General features: G+C 37.1%; 1 protein-coding gene across 7 annotated transcripts in view; it reads right to left on the bottom strand.

Annotated features, from left to right (window-relative positions):
* Positions 1 to 13849, bottom strand: part of pcm1 (pericentriolar material 1) — a 37439-nt gene extending 23590 nt beyond the window's left edge. For 4 of the 7 annotated variants that reach the window (XM_067405366.1, XM_067405370.1, XM_067405368.1 and 1 more), the window contains exons 1-6: positions 13712 to 13849; positions 12282 to 12399; positions 8495 to 8740; positions 7940 to 8239; positions 4098 to 4268; positions 849 to 974 (exon numbers count right to left, since the gene is read on the bottom strand). In XM_067405366.1, coding sequence (XP_067261467.1) covers positions 849 to 974; positions 4098 to 4268; positions 7940 to 8239; positions 8495 to 8740; positions 12282 to 12383 — 945 coding nt within the window. In that variant the 5' untranslated portion in view covers positions 12384 to 12399; positions 13712 to 13849. Of the gene's footprint in view, positions 1 to 848; positions 975 to 4097; positions 4269 to 7939; positions 8240 to 8494; positions 8741 to 12281; positions 12402 to 13711 lie in introns of those variants that run through there. The other 3 variants (XM_067405369.1, XM_067405373.1, XM_067405372.1) reach the window with 2 other exon arrangements.
* Between the last annotated feature and the right edge of the window lie 4518 nt (positions 13850 to 18367).

The following is an 18367-nucleotide window of genomic DNA, read 5'->3' as shown; positions in this document are numbered from 1 at the left end:
CCGGTCCATCAGCTGTAGTTTGTCGTGTGTAGTGGAAAGGTGGCTTTAGGATCATCATTTTATTGACTTGTGCCAGGAAAAAATGTGTGCACAACCACATCACACAATTTAAAGACAAATGAAGCAGTTATAAATCTACAGAATCAGCTGTTCTCCAAGCACTGAAACCCAAAATAGTTGTTCATGGACAAGTAATTAAGCTCCCTTTTCCTTGCTTTATCCTCAGATTAAGTCTATAAGTACACTTATGTCCCTGAACACATTATTAGACTGTCCACTACCTGCAGCAGTTGACCAGCCAACAGGCATTTGAGAATGGGATCAACTAACTGAAGAATAAAAAGAAAGGAGAAGGGCATCATCTTACAAACAGAACCTGTTGAGCTGCATATGCTTCATCATCGTTTAGCAGTTTCATGATGGAAGTGAGTCGGCATTAAATTTCTTCCTGCAATCTGCTATACTGTATCTCAACAAAACTCATTTTAAAATGACAATCAAAGTATCATCACTTATCTTGGTCATCTGGTCAAGCTGTTACATAAATGTTACAATCATCCATTAATTCAAACAACAACAACAAAAGAAATCCCAGGAAAAAGGGTTAATTCTATAAGACATTACACCAACTTGCTTGACATTCACTGACAAACTAGAAGAACAGGTAAAACAAGATAAATGAATAATAAACAAACAAAGCTCCCATCTGTTCAGAGGAAGCAGCAATCCAAGTAGCCAGCTATGTTTACAAAGCATGAGCTCTAAATTCCACCTTGCATGCCCGGTACATCCTGATCAATGTTCAGTTCAGGCATCAAGAGGAGAGAAGGGTCTTTGTGAGTACTCACAGTGGCACTGGAGGCTTCAGAGCGCGGCTCCAAGTTCAGAGACATGCTCTCGGCCACCGAGCCTGAACCCACTGCAGAATCCACCGTGGCAACTTCATCATCATCCTCATCCTCATTTTCCCTCGCCTGTAGAGCGTAGGGAGGAGGGGCAGGGCTCAGAACAGACCCACTTTAGAAGTTGCAGACACTTGCTTATACTGCTACATTTGAGTATTTATACAGAAATGTAAACTGAATCGGACAAAGGCAACTGCTTAATACAAAGGATCTGGAAATAAGGCTTTTTTCATTGTGCTTTACACTCAAAAACATTAACATATGCACAACTGCAAGAAAGGTCACACTGAAGAGCAAAAACAAGCTGACGACATGTTGCCCTAGATTTGGGCTCTACATTAATCAAGCCTGTGCCACTAAGAACAAAGCCTAACACTGCATATCTGTAGTATGATTCAGGTTATTGACAGACTGCTGACCAATTTTGTGCAGTCTGACAACAGGTCTGAAATTAAACAATTAATTTAATTATTTTCATTGGTTAATGTGTCAATGCATTAATTTTAATGAGAGAAAATTATAATAATGTGCAATTATTGGTTTCAACAATTTTGTCTGGAAGTCACTTAAAGGGTTAATTCACTCAAAAATGAAAATTCTGTGATTAATTACTCACCCTCATGTCGTTCCAAACCCAACCAAATTTTAGTCCATTTTAGTCCAAATTTTCCAAAAAGGCTTGATCACTTTAAATAATGAACAGATTTAATGTAGACTTTTATTCACATATAAACATTGATCGGCAAACATAAACAGAAGCTCAACCAAACCTGCTTGATGCGCGAGAATAAACCTTTTACGGAAGCTCATACGTGCTGTGTAACACACAAGAATGAACCTCATTGGTTCTCGCACCTACGTTTACCACAACTGATGTGGGAGTAAAAGCCTAAATTCAATCTGTTCATCATATAAAGCAACCTTGTCTCTTCAGAAAATTTGGACATGAGGGTGAGTAATGACAAAATTTACATTTTTGGGTGAACCATTCCTTTAGCGTACATATGTATGTATATTAGTGTTGCACGATATACCAGTACTAGAAAGGTATCAGCTTTTAAAAATGTTTGATTCCTCATTTTACTAGTACCGGTACTTTAAGAATGACAACGTTATAACAAAAGCTGTATTCCCTGAGTTGCGTCAATGTGCGACAGCAGGGCAGTGTGTGTGCAGTGCTCTGCTTCCACTCCCTACAGGCACACTGGCTGTGGCAAAATGTATATATCCGTTAGAGATGCAGCGGTCGACGGCCATAAATCAGACCCGGAAGAGGTTTGTTCTTGTGTGTCATTCAGGTTCTGTTTTATGTTAGCTGATCAATGTGTATATGCCTAAATTGAAAGCCTAAATTAAATCTGTTCATCATATAAAGCGATCAAGTCTCTTCAGTAAATTTGGACTATACCGCTCAATTCATATGGATTAGTTTTATGAACTCTTTATGAACTTTTCGAAGCATCAAAGTTCCAGTTGTGAAGGCAGCCTACGGAGGGACAGAATGCTCTCAGATTTCATCAAAAAGATCTTAATTTGTGTTTCGAAGACGAACTTAAGTCTTACGGGTTTGGAACGACAATTGTGTGAGTAATGACAACATTTTGGGGTTAACTAACCCTTTAAAGTTATTGACACGTTAGAGCGGTAAAGAAACATGCATGAATGAGGAAAAAAAAAAAAAAAGCGTTAAACATGCTTGATATTAAAAAGTGTGCAAGCCTTGAAATAGAACTCATTTCAGTAATCGTGCTATCACACACCAGAAGCGTGCGCAAAGAAAGACGCTTCTCATACAGCATGCAATTCAAATTCACTCAAATACACAATTGTCAAAATGCTCATCTTGGTGAGTATTCACAAATACAGTTATGTCTTAAGTGAATGTAAACAGTTAAATACATTTTTCTGTTGTTTCGGGTTGTCTTGGTATAGGTTCTGTAGTAGTATCAAGATATTTTAGACAGGTATGGTATTGAAATCATTTTGGTATTGTGACATCAATAATGCATATAAAAAAGCACAAGGCAAATTTCAGCAACAGTGCTCTTTACTTATTTGAATTGCCCTGTACTCTTCCTCCAAATAATCTAATGTCCTTTCTCCACTCATAACATCTCAAAAGACAGAAATCAATATCAAACTAAGCATGCTTTTGCTTTTATTAGTCATTTGTCATACTGTCAAGTCACTTCAGATAAAAGTGTCTGCTAAATGAATATATAAATGCAGTTTTAAAACAGCAGATTTGTATTTGTCAAAATGCATTAAAATGCTAAGGAAATCCAAACACTGAACTCAAAGCACTCAACTCAACTATGCAAATCTGCCATTTTTCCCCGTACTTTATGGACTTAATTTTGTTTTTGCTAATTTATTGTTGCAGTGCTCTGATGGCCTTATCTATGTGTATCCAAATGAAGGTGTTTCACTCTTGATTGAAATTTCATTCTTGTTGAGCTTCAATGACTTTTTTTTTTTTTTTGGAATACCACAAATTAAATTTCTTTCTCTGATAGATTACGCAAACAGCGCTCTAAAGAAATCACAAGCATTAACTTTGACAGCCCTATTTTGAATATTTAAGCAGTGGCCGCTAATCCTTGAACAATGTTGCAGTTTAGCAGATCACATACTTTTAATTCACAAATAGTGTATTTTAAAAACAATTATATATCGTAGGGGCCATTCACATATTGCGCCTAAAAACGCGTGGAAAGCGCGGCTGGGCCGCGTTCTCCTCCTTTCTACAAGCGCTTGTGCTCCCGTGGCATCTGTTGTTGCTATGCAACCATGAACTGTGCTCTCTACGATGATGAGGAAGTTTCAACAAAGGATTAATTGATTTCTAGCCATTGCATTAGCTTTACTACTAGATATGTTTGTGGAGATGAGAAATAAAAACCCGCCCTGTACAGCTATGATCAGCTTTTCGGCTGAGCTTTCAGTATTGTTACGGAAAGGCCGAAGCTGATCGGTTGGTTCTTGTCACATGACTTGCTGCTTGCTTGCTGCGCGCCTACATCTGAAATAACGAATTTGCGCGAACAAAAGATACAATATGTGAACGGCCCCTTAATTGGCAACTATCATACTTAAATGGTCATGCAAATGTTCTAAAATTTTAATGAGTTATGTCATTAAAGTGCATAAAACAATAACAAATTCCTATAAACTGGAGAGAGAAATACTGACCAGCATCTTCTGAAGAAAACGCAGGTAAGACTTCTCCTGTTCTTTCAAGTGAGTGATGAGGAGAGAAAGACGTTCCACATTTGCAGGCACATCGTTCTTTTCCACCAGGTCGTCTCTCATGGATGTGGCCTTCCCAATGTATTCACGAATTTGCACCAGTTTACTGACCACCTGAATGGAGAGAAAAGCTGCGTGAGTGAAAAGAGGAGCAAGCAGAAATGCTGATAAAGAAATAAAATGAACAAATAGAAAATAAGTATACTGAGAAATAGACAGAAAAGACAGAAGGAAGTGCACAGAGAGACCGAGAAGAGCAGAGAAAGAGACCAAGGAAGAGCTCTCACACGGACAGTAGCATATTTTTAAACTGGCCTAAATTCTGAGCGCTCACTGACACATCTGTGCTCCAGTTTTTGCTCAGCAACAACAGGGGGAATGTTCTAATGAATACAGGGAAGTTGTGCCATCTACTATTATTATTTTAAAAAGGAGATCATTCTAAAACCTGTTTTTTTTTTTTTTTTTTTAAATCTCCTTGCTATTCGGAATAGGCAGTGTTATAATAGTTGCCGTTAATGATACTTGAAGCTAGATGCTTTAATGAGGGAGAAAAGACATGTAGAGGTTAAAATCAAAAAGAGTTCAAATATAATATAGAATGTTAACGGAGAATCGAAACTGCCAAAGTAAAATCATTCTAAATAGAGAGTAATTATGGAACCACTGACAAATTCACAAACTTCGATTATGTTCAGACTTGGGGCTGGACGATTATGGCCTAAAATCAAAACCTCGATTAATTGAACATTTTACCTCGATAACGATTAATTTGTTAAACGATTATTTTGTTTTTGGGGGGGGGTTTTGCCCTCAAAGTTCAGTTTCAAGGTTTGTATTGTAAATATGATTGACTATTAAAAGGTGGGATATTTTTTCCTATTGAAAGAACAATCTGACATCATAGCTTACTATCAGCAGTTATTTTATCTATGTTCGTAACATTTCTTCCAGATTTCTGCTCATTGTAAATCAGATAAAGATAAATTAGCACAGTACCAGTACATAATGAGAGCGATTGCGTGTGTGAATTAGTCATACCATCTCTCTAGTAATTGTGAAGCTGTGGGTTGTAAATAGTTCCTTCAAAAGTAGAAAAATATATGCTATAATAAGTTGAGTTTCTAAGCTACTTTAGTTATAAATCACAGGACAGCGCTGACAACTAGTTTCTTCGTTCCTCTCTGTGCGCACGATCTTCACGTTTTGTGCAGCTACTGTTTGTATGAGTGTTCGTGCCACAATGCAGCTGCGTGGGCACGGTAGCTTGATATAATAATACACATTCGATCGTCTAAAATCGCTTGAATGTCCAAACCATAAAACAAATACAACTGACAAAGTTTAGTGAAAACGCAAGGCTCACCTCTTGCACGCCATGTGTTGAACCGGCGTTCACCTCTGCATTTTGCTTTTATGCCGCTGACTGGACGGGGCGGAGTCACGTGGCTACACACACGGTAGTATGTTTTTAAGGGGGAAGTATTAACAGGATTAAAAAAACTAAATAACCGACATAGGAAAATTACGTCGGTTAGAGGTTCTGAATTTCGGTTTCAATTACTTTTCGATTAATAGTCCAGCCCTATTCATACTGCAGGCAAATCTGTTTTTTTCTCAAATCAGATCTTTTCAGGCAGACAGTCCACACTATTAATTGAAAGTGATCAAATAAGATGTGTGTGTCCAGACATAACCAGCCTATCTGCATGGGTTGCTTTGGTAACAACGTAGGCGTCGCCAGGAAAAATGGAGGTTCATCATCTCGCCCTCCAAATAAGTGCCCTGTCGAAGTGCGGTTTAGAACTACTCCATTGCACAGGAAAATGTCGAAATCTTTGGACATACCATTTGAACGCCGTATGAATAGTTCCAGCATTTCTGACACCAGTTTTGCTGTTATTGTTGTGTGTCGCGTTAAGAATGATGCAAAAGAAATCTGATAAGCAGCCATAGCATCCAGACTGACACATGTGTAAAAAATTAGATTCGAATCACATTTCAAACCACAAGGTTCCTACACATTTTCCATTTACAAATTCCATACTTTTCCAGACTCAAATTTCCAGACCTCCTTCCAAACGATTTCTGCCATTGGTGAGCCTCGGTCTCCTTTTCTATGTTTTCTCTGCTTCTTGTTTGCCCTAGTCTGGATCCTACAGTCTTTCAGTGATTTTTAAATCAGTGTTTGATTGTTAAAATAAAGTTTTGTATTTAGTATTCACGTCTAGGCCCTTCTCTTCTTAAAACCATGTACCTGTGCAACTTTTTTTGGGGATTAATCTACAAGTACTAATATATTCCCTGTTTAACAGGGTGGCGTAGTGACTTAGTTTGTTTCCCTTTCTAACCATACAACTTGCTATATAGGCATAAATATTTAATTTGTTTAACATTCTATTAATTTGATACATTTACTTCATAGTCATCCTTCTCTGATTTTTCCATTCTGCTCTCTGTTTGTTCTGTTGTCGGTATTGGTTGTTGGTATCGGAGCATTTTATAGAGTACGAGTAGACTACACAAGCAGAGTATCGCAGTTTTCCAAAAAATTTAGAAACTTTGTACTTTGTAAATATATCTGCAAAGTCAAAAGAGGTGAAAAAGGTAATGTGTACAAACTAAAGTTTTGTAGGGGGGTCTGGGGGCAATTTTGAATATTGATTAATTTGGGGCCTATGAGGTACAGTACATGGCAAATTTCCTAAAAGAAAAGAATCTCTCTCAACTGTAAACTATACAGGGAACCACAGCTGCTACATCTTTATAATATTAAAGGTTAAAATTGTTTTGTAAGCTACTTACATATAGGCTAAATTACACATAAGGAAGTTTTTATAATAACGTTATAATAAATTTTTAATGACAATTATTTTTCTACTCTTTTTTTTTTTTTTTTTTTTTTTTAAGTAGGCCTAAACATTTAAATAGTGGCTGTCATAAAACAGATTTAAACATTCAAAATTGAAGCACATGTTAAGTGCAAATAATGAATATGCAATAGCCTATAGTGCATATATTTAGCAAAATGCTCCTCTCTGTAAGTTCATTTTTGTAGCTGACTAATGAGTTTTTGGACATTGAATGGCTTTTCTGAGGTAGGCTAAATGTGACATTTTTACAAGCCGTTTTATTGATGCCTTACTGCAGTTGAAACAATGACTGATTGATTACATGTGACATGATATGGATTTCGGTAAGTTGTACTGTATCTTTCAACATACCTTTGGGATGTTCAATCATGTTTATTTTGTGTTGTAACTAGTAAAGCAGAAGAGATAATCGGTTCACGAGCGACCAGCGATCTGTCATGCCACAGAGCGCCAAGAAAGATCGCAACTCAATCCAGTCTATGGGAAAGCAGCCCATTTTCGATTCTTGTGACACACACACACACTCTTCCCGAACAAAAAAAAAAAAAAAAGTTCTCTTCGGATCTACACAATTCACATAAATGACGTATTTTGATTCAAAATGACAAAACTCACCGTAAAGTGACTAGTTTGCAGGTATGATAAATTATAAAACTGAACAGAGCCAATAATCTGGAAAAACAAATATTTTTTCATACTCGTATCTTTTTTCCATACTTTTCCAGACCTGGAAATTACTCAAATCAAATTCCATACTTTGGCAAACTGCGCAGGAACCCTGAAACCACCTCCATATGGGTTTTTAATCAGATTTGAAAAAATCTGATTTTATGTGTTTAAAATCGGATTTTTGCTGGCAGTCTGAACATGGCCCTAGTGACATTATAAAGATACTAAATGCATCTTAATTACCTGACTGCTGTCAATGGTAAGCTCTGCTCTTCCATCCTCCAATCCGAACTGCTGGGCGCTGTCTAGACCAAATGGATCTTTAACCACTGGTGGAACTGGGGCAAAAAGCTCTTTCCCAGGACTCTGTTTCTTGGGTTCCTTGCCCCCAGGTGTGGAAGAGGTGGACGCACTGGGGTCTTTGCTTTTGTTAGTGTTGAGGTGAATTGGCAGGAAGTTGAAAGGTTTCTTGGCCTCAGTAGACAGCTGTCTCTGATTGTTGGCTGCAGTGACGCGGCCTTGAGAATCACTGCCAATACTTCTCTGTTGGGATTAAAAGTGATATTTTGGTTTACCAAAAGATGTCTATGACATTTACATTTCCTTTTAGAGCTAGCCTGTATTTGATAGTGATCTATTTGTGTTAAAGGCTCACTTCTGAGGATTTGCTTCAGAACTAGTTCAAATATACATAATTCATGTCTTAAAATAGTAGTAAGCTAAGAAGAACTACAGCCAAATCGAATGAGTCAGTGAAGAGTGTCATAAATCTAATACTGGTTATAAAGCCCCGCTCACCTCATCCAGATCCGTGAAGTTTATGACCTGCCGGAGTCTATCGAGCTCAGCCTGGTCGGGCACGGACATCTGAGTGCTGTACTTCACATGGGGGAAGGAATGGGGTGTACGTGCCCTCCGTCGCCCTGCTCCAGGAGTGGACTCTGGAGAAATGTCATTGGTTAGCCGGCTCTCTGACATTGCAGAGAACTTCTTCCTGTTCTTCTCAGAGGAGCGGTTGGCCTTCTTCTGCTGAACTCCCCAATCCTGAGAGAATGGTGAATCAACATTTACAAACCACAAATGGGAGCATAGTTTAATGAATAAACTGAGCATAAGCTGCACAGCAGCTCTCAATTATAGAGTGTTTCAGGAATTAATCCTAAAGTCAATGTTTTTTTTTAAATTGGATTTTGGTTAAATGGCTGAACATAGGTCTGTGCTTAAAGCTGCAGTCTGTAAGTTTTGCCTCTTTGTCGCCATCTCTGTTTGAAACCTGCAATTGCAGTTATTTTTGGAATTATCATCTTTATGTGGGTTGTGCATCGGCACGGCTCCTCAGCGCAGATGAATCTAATGTTTACTGTCAGTCACCACATCGGTGTGGATTCTGTACTTCGGAATCACAAATTCTGCGTCTTGGAAGAATGACCAAAATAAGAATTTTCACCGGAAAATGTCATCTAAACAAGCAAGTAAAATATCTGCTACTTTTGTTCTGACCAACTGAGAAAAAAAACATTAGGCCTACAATAAATCACACTGCCAATGGTGATTAAATCTAACAATTGCTTAGCTCGGATCACGTCGAACAGTGCAAATTATTATTTGAGACTTTCTCAGATTGTTAATGTTAACAACATCAGCATTGCCGCTACCTGCAGCATCCTCATATGCCATGTAGCCTGCGAGCTGGGACTCCTCCTTTCATTTACAGACGTGATGTAATGACACAAATACGCATAGCTGCATGCTCGAATTTCCCGCGGAAACCCACCAGCGCCGATTTTATTATATAACATTACAAGCTTACCGTTGTGAATTGGGCTAAGGCAAGGCAAAGTTTTGAACACTGGCGATTATGTTCTTGCTCAAAAATTGATTTTGGATCAAGATATTTTCACACTTTATTCCATGACACACACAAAAAAAATCATTAATACACCACTCATGATTTTTTAAGCTTTTACGATTGCAAACAAGTGGCTAAATGGGACTACAGAGGTTGTCTGGGACATTAAATATCATCCCACTGAACAGGAAAACTAATCTACAGCCTAGTGTGTGTCCATCCTCAGACTCCTACAAACTATTCTAACTCAAACTTTCCAACTTTTAGATTTTAAATCTAATAAAGTTCATTTGTAAAGAAAAGGAAAAATCCTTTTGGCTTTTTGTAGCGGGGAACCAGGGTGATGCTAACCTCCAGGTCATCCTACAGAATTATATCCACCTGTTTCCGCGGGGCGCTACTGTAAAAGAGAACGTGGGTACAACTTCCGGTGAGGCGGCGGAAGTAGCATACCAATGGTATTTAGTGTGCTAATTAACGAAGAGGCTAAGTGTTTTTTGGATCATTGTTTACTTTGCAAAGTTGCAAATCTTTATGAGAGATGTTGTTACGGCGCTCAGGGACAACATCTCAGTTTAGTACATTTATTAGTTAATAATATCACAATACAATAAACAGTTTTCGTGCCCTTAATTGCCCTTTACTGACCTTCCACAAAAGTGCTGCTGCATGACTAGAGCATCCTGACCCTGCAATACATGAACAACCCGCTGGTACTTCACCTGTCACTGATGCAAGCACCAAAGCCTTATGATGTTATATTGACTCCTAACGTTGTGCGTGCCAGAGCCAGTTGCGTTTCCACTGTCATATATGCGATGCTAAAGGCTACTTATGTTAACCATTGCGATAAATACACACGTTTATGGAAAATATCAGAGACTGCTTGAGGAACGTAGACAATTCTTATATGATTAATCGTGTATTTATTTGGTTTAATGTTTTATCTGTCTCTTCCCTGTGCCTGTTGATTCCTGACAAATGCGCATCTTTCACAGATTCACACACTCCATTTAACTCGTATAACTCATAACTCCTGTTGTATTCTCATGAGCTCCCTCTGTTACTATGGCTGAAAGGATCAGGATCGGGTGTGTCTCATACGTTCTGAAAAGTGAAGCCACGGGCTCTTTGATCGCCCCCTGGAGGCTGGATGCAGTACAGGTCATAAACCCCGCCCTCTCAATGTAGTCGAATGAGACTTCAGTGAAAACTTAAAAATAAATTCTGCTTCAAATAAAACTTTATGAAAAATGGTTTTGGTCATTTAAGGTAGTTGTTATCACACTGATATATATTCAATTGTTCGTTTTTGTGATGATTTAGATTTTAGCTAGCAATTTGATGCTATAAAAACGGGGCGTGTCGTCATGATTCGAACTTGATTGACAGCTCAGCTTGTCTGAGGACTGTCGGAGCTTCGAGGGGAGATTGAAGATGTATTAACTAACTGTTAATTTTCGATTTCTTTGTTATTTAACACCAACAAAATGAGTTGTTCAGCAGTAAACTGTACTAACCGACCTACAGGATCTGACGGATCACTGAACCTTTTTCTGTAACATTAAATATGGGTGTTATAAGCTAATTAATAAATGTTATTAGTTAAGATAACACACCTAATGTTAACAATGTCGGGAAAAAGCAGGTGATCGTTATCTGGCAGTTACTTATTATTTTTATGGGTATAAAATAATAATTAGCAGGACAAAACTAATGATAGCTTACTCTAATTACAGCAATCGATCTCCTGTAACATTAGTTGAACTTGATTTAAAATGGCAGGACCGTTTCTGACGATTTAGAGTTGTTTCTAGTGGCATATTATATTGATTTTATCTACTGAATTTGCTGTTTTAAAAGTATTATTGCTCTAGAAATAGAATAGCCTATTATTTTATAGGTAGAATTTTAAATTGTATATAATTTTTATAGTCTATTTAAAATACATGAATGATGACGCAGTCGTCTGGGCGGAAGTTTGATATCGCGACTCCGCCTCCGGCTCCACTGACGGTTCCTTCTGCGCATGCCCAGGCTCCAAACTTACGTATTGCGTAACATGTCAGCGCCCATTCGGTCGGCCATTTTGGCTTCAGTTCATTACAATGGAAGGAAGCGACGTCGCGTCGTCCATCTTTTTTTACAGTCTATGATCAGGATAGACGGAGATCGCGCAAACGTCCTCGGATTGCAATCATCGCATAACTTAGAGGAAAATCAATATAAATGCTCAGAAAAGTGATGTAAACATAGGGTATGTTATCAATATATTTCTAAATGTGTAAGCCTTCGGAATTAAAAGCCTTAGTGGGATTGTTTTGTGCATTCTTGTGATCGTAAATAAATGAAAGCAGGCGCAACTGAATAGGTATGCGTTTTCTTTTTATGTTAGTATAAATATTAGTTAGATTTAGCATGATTGATGTGCACTCCTGACATAAATTAATAAATTACTATTACTGTAACATTTTTTTATTGTAAAACATTGTTCAAATATTGATGCCGGAATCTTAAATCTTTAAGTAAAAAACAAACGTTCGCAAGTTTGGATCGTTAAATCTTGAATTACTGTCAACTGTTGAATGAATAAGTGTCACGTCCAGCTTGTTTACTTCGAACCGGAAGACGCTCCCACGTTTGATGCAAGGCCTCATGGGACGTAGGAAACTTGTGGATATCATATACACTCTATTGTTTCTGTTACGTTGGAGTATCAGCATGATTGATTCATACCATATTGTTGAGTCTGTCATCTAAGCTTCCATTGGAGATGGTCCAGTTATGCAGCTCCTGCTCATCTGTGCCATCTTCAAATGGAGTGCCGCCCGTCGCCATGATGAACGATCAGAACCTGTGGAAAACAACCAATTATTGACCACTTACACAGACTTAACCTAAATTCATACATAAACCTAATCCACCATTTCAGAAATCTCTTACACACTGTGCAGCCACACAGGTTCTTGATGTGACACTTTCATTTGAGGGGCTGAGGTTTGTTTGTCCAGCTGCCAAGCAACATTTAACATGCCCCACTGAGCATAACAACATTAACCTGAATAAACTTTACATAATGACAGACCTTCACCACAGTATATACACATTCTTACAATACCCTTAAAAAGTTCTGTGGTTGTAAAGGTAAAACAATGGTATTTTGATACATAGCATGATATTGATCATCTTTTCCATCCACAATGGTATTTACATGGTTCTCTTAGGTACGATCATGGTATAAACATAGTAAATGTTCCCCGAATAAAAACTGTATGTAATCTAAATTTACCTTACTTTGAAAGCTGAAGTATGTAACTTAAGCTTTATTCCTCGAGAAATGTGAAGTGAGGTCTGGTATTGTATTATAATCTGCTGTCGTTTCGTCTTCGTCTATGAGATGTGTCCGTTAAAACGGTTAAACCTGGTCAACCCGAACCGCTCAGTTTCCCGGCTAACTGTCAACACGCGCTTCTCTCCTATATGAGCTTTCACCTGTGCAGGTGAAAATGTGCTGAATACGTGACGACTTGTTTAAGATATTATAACCTGACGGTTACATGGTTAAAAAAGTAGATTTCACATATATAAAATCCTCCAGCGTGATGACTAACAGTGACTTTAAGAGGCGAGTGAAGGTTTTATGTTCTGTCACCATGGTAACCTCTGGCACGAGCCATGAACTCCAGTTCCCCGCGAAAACTCGCGGCTAAGAGAAACAAACCCCAACAGTCACAACAACACAGTCAAATGACTCACGTCTGGTTAACAGTTATAATAAAAAAGAAGAAATTAGTAGCTAAATACCACAATAGTTCAACAGTGTTATTCTATTTTTACATAAGGGCTTGGTGGTGTTAAACTTGTCCACCTGACACAAAGGCATCTGACTGGTGCATCACTCTCTCACATAATACAAACCACTTCGTCCACCTTCAAACGCTCCAGATCAACTTGACCCATTTAAAATGCTGTGAATTTTAATAAAATGACAGCAAAACTTTCACATTTGAGTGGTAATTCACCACAAGATACGATAAAAGCCGGTATTTGCTTAAATAACTTTGAATTGCTTTAGTGAGGGAGCTAGCAAGCTAACAGAAGTTGAAAGAGAAACAACTACACGAGCCCAGCTAGCAGGCTAATTACGGAATAATCAGGAAACTTACCTTGAACGTTGTGGCGACCTATTGCTGGAGCATGAAATTAATTCCCATTTGAAGTTGATTAAAATCCTAGATAAAGTGTCAATGCGTAGTGTGCCTTCCACAAGCAGTAACCGCCTGTCCAGTAGCGGCCATCTTTACCCCATATCCAAACAAACAGGCGGAAGAATACAGCTCTCATTTTCAATAAAACATAATTTATTGTGAATTCCCGTCTGTTCGCTGTATATTTTGACATTAAAAATTGTATATTTGTATTTCAATATGAGATTATCAAAAGTTCAAGCTAGCTAACAAACCGAGGCCACAAAAGCGTGGTACTATTTTACTTCTCGGAAGCATTTGAAACAGTTGGAGAAGTTGCGCGATGTCTTAAAAGTACAGATGCAGAGAAATGTAACTGTTGGAATGATGGTGATGATGAGTGAAACCTAGTCAAAATATTTTAAAATACGTTAAATACATTGGAGGAAAATGTCAAAGAAAAGTATGTAATGAAACACGCACATGTATTCAATTTGGTACACTGGGAAAATGTCAAAGAAAAGTATGTAATGAAACACGCACATGTATTCAATTTGGTACACTGGGAATAATAGCCTACAGTTTCAAGGGCAAATTTTAAACCTGTAAAGCGAACAAAATAATGAAGACATAAGATCTTTCGAACTGAATCCATGAAAGAGACAAAACAGCAGCCTACATAGGCTGTAGAACAATGTCACTTGGAGAATAATGAGAACAAAACTACTTAGTAGGCCTATTACTAGCTGGTGGATCCAAAATGGTCAATATTCATGCATTTTATTCATATTTATGTTAATCATTTAGGGCTTATGATTTATCAGTTTTACTTCTGATTTCATATATTTATGTACTCCTACTTTATATATCAATTCTCATCATATTTTCAAGTATTTACTTGTTATTGTACCCTTATGGTTATTCTTCGGGTGTCTTTAATAGTATGTATGCTTGCTTTATATATTTAATTGTTCTTCAAGTGTTACAATGTGACAAGTCATGTTGACACGTTTGTGGTTAGATTTCGGAATTAGTTGTTCATTTGAACTTAATATGTTTGTTATTATTTGTGCTGACATGTTATAATGTAAGATTTGCAAAATTCCCTAAGGGGTCAAAACAACTCCTATATCTATTTTTGACATCTGACCAGTCCATGACATAATGGGTAAATCCATTATGACCTTTTCTGATTAGAACAAAACAAGGTTTGCGTAATTTTCCCTATTCTTATGGTATAAAATGGACTGAGTCATTGATAGTTTATCTTTTTCCTTTCCTTGCTCTCCCTTGCTCTTCTGCTTCATCTCACATTTCATTCTGCAAATGTCTTAATTTTGTTCCTTCTTTCAGTATATTATTCATCTGGAATATGAATAATATTCATAATAATAATATTAAATCTGGAAAATTGTATTATTAATTATTAATTACTTCTTTCTGATTGTTATTTTACCTTTTGGTTTTATTAAATATTTTCATTATTGATTAAAGTTTGAGGCTAAATTTAATTGAAATGAATAAATAATTTTTCTTCAACGTCATCAACTGCCTGGATCTCATTTTCTCAAGTTTTTGCATCACTATCTTAATGATGAACATGGATTTAGAAACTCACAAATGCATTATAATAATAAAAAATAATAGATAAGTACACTTTATTTTCTTGTTACAGTGTAATTACACAAATAAGTAATATTATTTAACATGTAGCCTACTTACTGGTTAGGAAGGGTTGATTTAGGCTTAGTTGCTTGTAATTATGCATTATGCAATGCATAATTATGTGCATAAGTAAGTACATTTAACGTGTAACAAGGACAGTGTAAAATAAAGTGTTACCAGAATTATTCTAAAACATTTGTAGTGTTTAATATTTTAATATACTTTTGTGCTTAATTTCACTTACAGTACATTAAAGCTTTGGCTACCCAGATTGAATAGACCTTTATGAAAGTTCATCAGAGAAATTATATCCTTTTTGAACGGGTACCTTTATGGATTTTTACTGTTAGTCATATTTCTACCGGAACAGCTGAGCTTTGGGTTGTGTTTGCACAATCACTGAATATAAGGCATTATATTATATTGATCCATACAGTAGGCTGTCAAAATCATGCAGTAGAGGAATAATGTCAGCATTTTCTCAGTGCATTTCAATAAGCAAATACTGTTAGCTAATGTAGTCTGTGAGGAATGTCATACGGATATTGACACGTGTAAACGTACACATATGCACACGTATGTGCTCTCTCTAACATGCACACACATGCCCTTTATAATCTATCATTCCTGGCCTCTCAGCTAAGCTCTATAGTGTGAGACTTACCATCTGACTAATTGTTTATAATTTCAGTTTGCTTCCCTTTATCTTGTTTTTTTATATTGTAAAAAATATGGACATATAACACAAATGTGCAAACCCGATTCCAAAAAAGTTGGGACACTGTACAAATTGTGAATAAAAAAGGAATGCAATAATTTACAAATCTCATAAACTTATATTTTATTCACAATAGAATATAGATAACATATTAAATGTTGAAAGTGAGACATTTTGAAATGTCATGCCAAATACTGGCTCATTTTGGATTTCATGAGAGCTACACATTCCAAAAAAGTTGGGACAGGTAGCAATAAGAGGCCGGAAAAGTTAAATGTACATATAAGGAACAGCTGGAGGACCAATTTGCAACTTATTAGGTCAATTGGCAACATGATTGGGTATAAAAAGAGTCTCTCAGAGTGGCAGTGTCTCTCAGAAGACAAGATGATCACCAATTCCCCCAATGCTGTGATGAAAAACAGTGGAGCAATATCAGAAAGGAGTTTCTCAGATAAAATTGCAAAGAGTTTGAAGTTATCATCATCTACACTGCATAATATCATCCAAAGTTTCAGAGAATCTGGAACAATCTCTGTGCGTAAGGGTCAAGGCCGGAAAACCATACTGGATGCCCGTGATCTTCGGGCCCTTAGACGGCACTGCATCACATACAGGAATGCTACTGTAATGGAAACACAACATAGGCTTAGGAATACTTCCAGACAACATTGTCGGTGAACACAATCCAACATGCCATTCGCCGTTGCCGGTTAAAACTCTATAGGTCAAAAAAGAAGCCATATCTAAACATGATCCAGAAGCGCAGGTGTTTTCTCTGGGCCAAGGCTCATTTAAAATGGACTGTGGCAAAGTGGAAAACTCTTCTGTGGTCAGACGAATCAAAATTTGAAGTTCTTTTTGGAAAACTGGGACGCCGTGTCATCCGGAGTAAAGAGGACAAGGCCAACCCAAGTTGTTATCAGCGCTCAGTTCAGAAGCCTGCATCTCTGATGGTATGGGGTTGCATGAGTGCATGTGGCATGGGCAGCTTACACATCTGGAAAGGCACCATCAATGCTGAAAGGTATATCCAAGTTCTAGAACAACATATGCTCCCATCTAGATGTCGTCTCTTTCAGGGAAGACCTTGCATTTTCCAACATGACAATGCCAGACCACATACTGCATCAATTACAACATCATGGCTGCGTAGAAGAAGGATCCGGGTACTGAAATGGCCAGCCTGCAGTCCAGATCTTTCACCCATAGAAAACATTTGGTGCATCATAAAGAGGAAGTTGCAACAAATAAGACCTAAAACAGTTAACCAACTAGAAGCCTGTATTAGACAAGAATGGGACAACATTCCTATTCCTAAACTTGAGCAACTTGTCTCCTCAGTCCCCAGACGTTTGCAGACTGTTATAAAAAGAAGAGGGGATGCCACACAGTGGTAAACATGGCCTTATTTCAACTTTTATGAGATGTGTTGATGCCATGACATTTAAAATCAACTTATTTTTCCCTTAAAAAGATAAATTTTCTCAGTTTAAACATTTGATATGTCATCTACTGTATGTTGTATTCTGAATAAAATATTGAAATTTGAAACTTCCACATCATTGCATTCTGTTTTAATTCACAATTTGTACAGTGTCCCAACTTTTTTGGAATCGGGTTTGTAAAAATAGCTCAATAAAATAATCAAGCATGTCTTAAACTCATATTATATATATATATATAATATATGTGTGTGTGTGTTTGTATTGTAATCCTATCTTTTCAGTAGTCCACTTACAGAGCACAACACTTTGCATTTCCATTTATGTCCACTAGAGGTCACTCTCATGCAATGAATAATACATGATTTGCCATTCCGCTTACAGTGAAAAGTTTTAACATTAACCACTAGGTGGCAGAGTAGGTTAAAGGGATCGTTCACCCAAAAATGAAAATTCTGTCATTATTTGCTCAGTCACGTCGTTCCAACGGAATATATTCCCATTGACTTCCATTTTATTAAAAAATAAATAAATAAATAATACAAATGTAAGTCAGTGGGAACCAAAACTGGTTATCAACATTCTTCAAAATATCATATTTTGTGATGCTCTCTTCAGAATATAGTTTCTCATAAATCTTTGTCATATTTTAACTCCCTGGTATTTCATCTGTGTATTTCATCTCTATTGCATTGTCTTTAGTACTCCTTTAAACAAATTGCAAAATGTAATAATCAGTAAGTAATTAAACATGTGTTATTTGCATTACAATAAACAAGACAAAATACAAGGATAAACATCCAGAAA

Source organism: Chanodichthys erythropterus, chromosome 12 (assembly GCF_024489055.1).
Source record: "Chanodichthys erythropterus isolate Z2021 chromosome 12, ASM2448905v1, whole genome shotgun sequence".
NCBI lineage: Eukaryota > Metazoa > Chordata > Actinopteri > Cypriniformes > Xenocyprididae > Chanodichthys > Chanodichthys erythropterus.
Note: the sequence above shows the minus strand (reverse complement) of the source record. Positions and strands in the feature narration are given on the sequence as shown.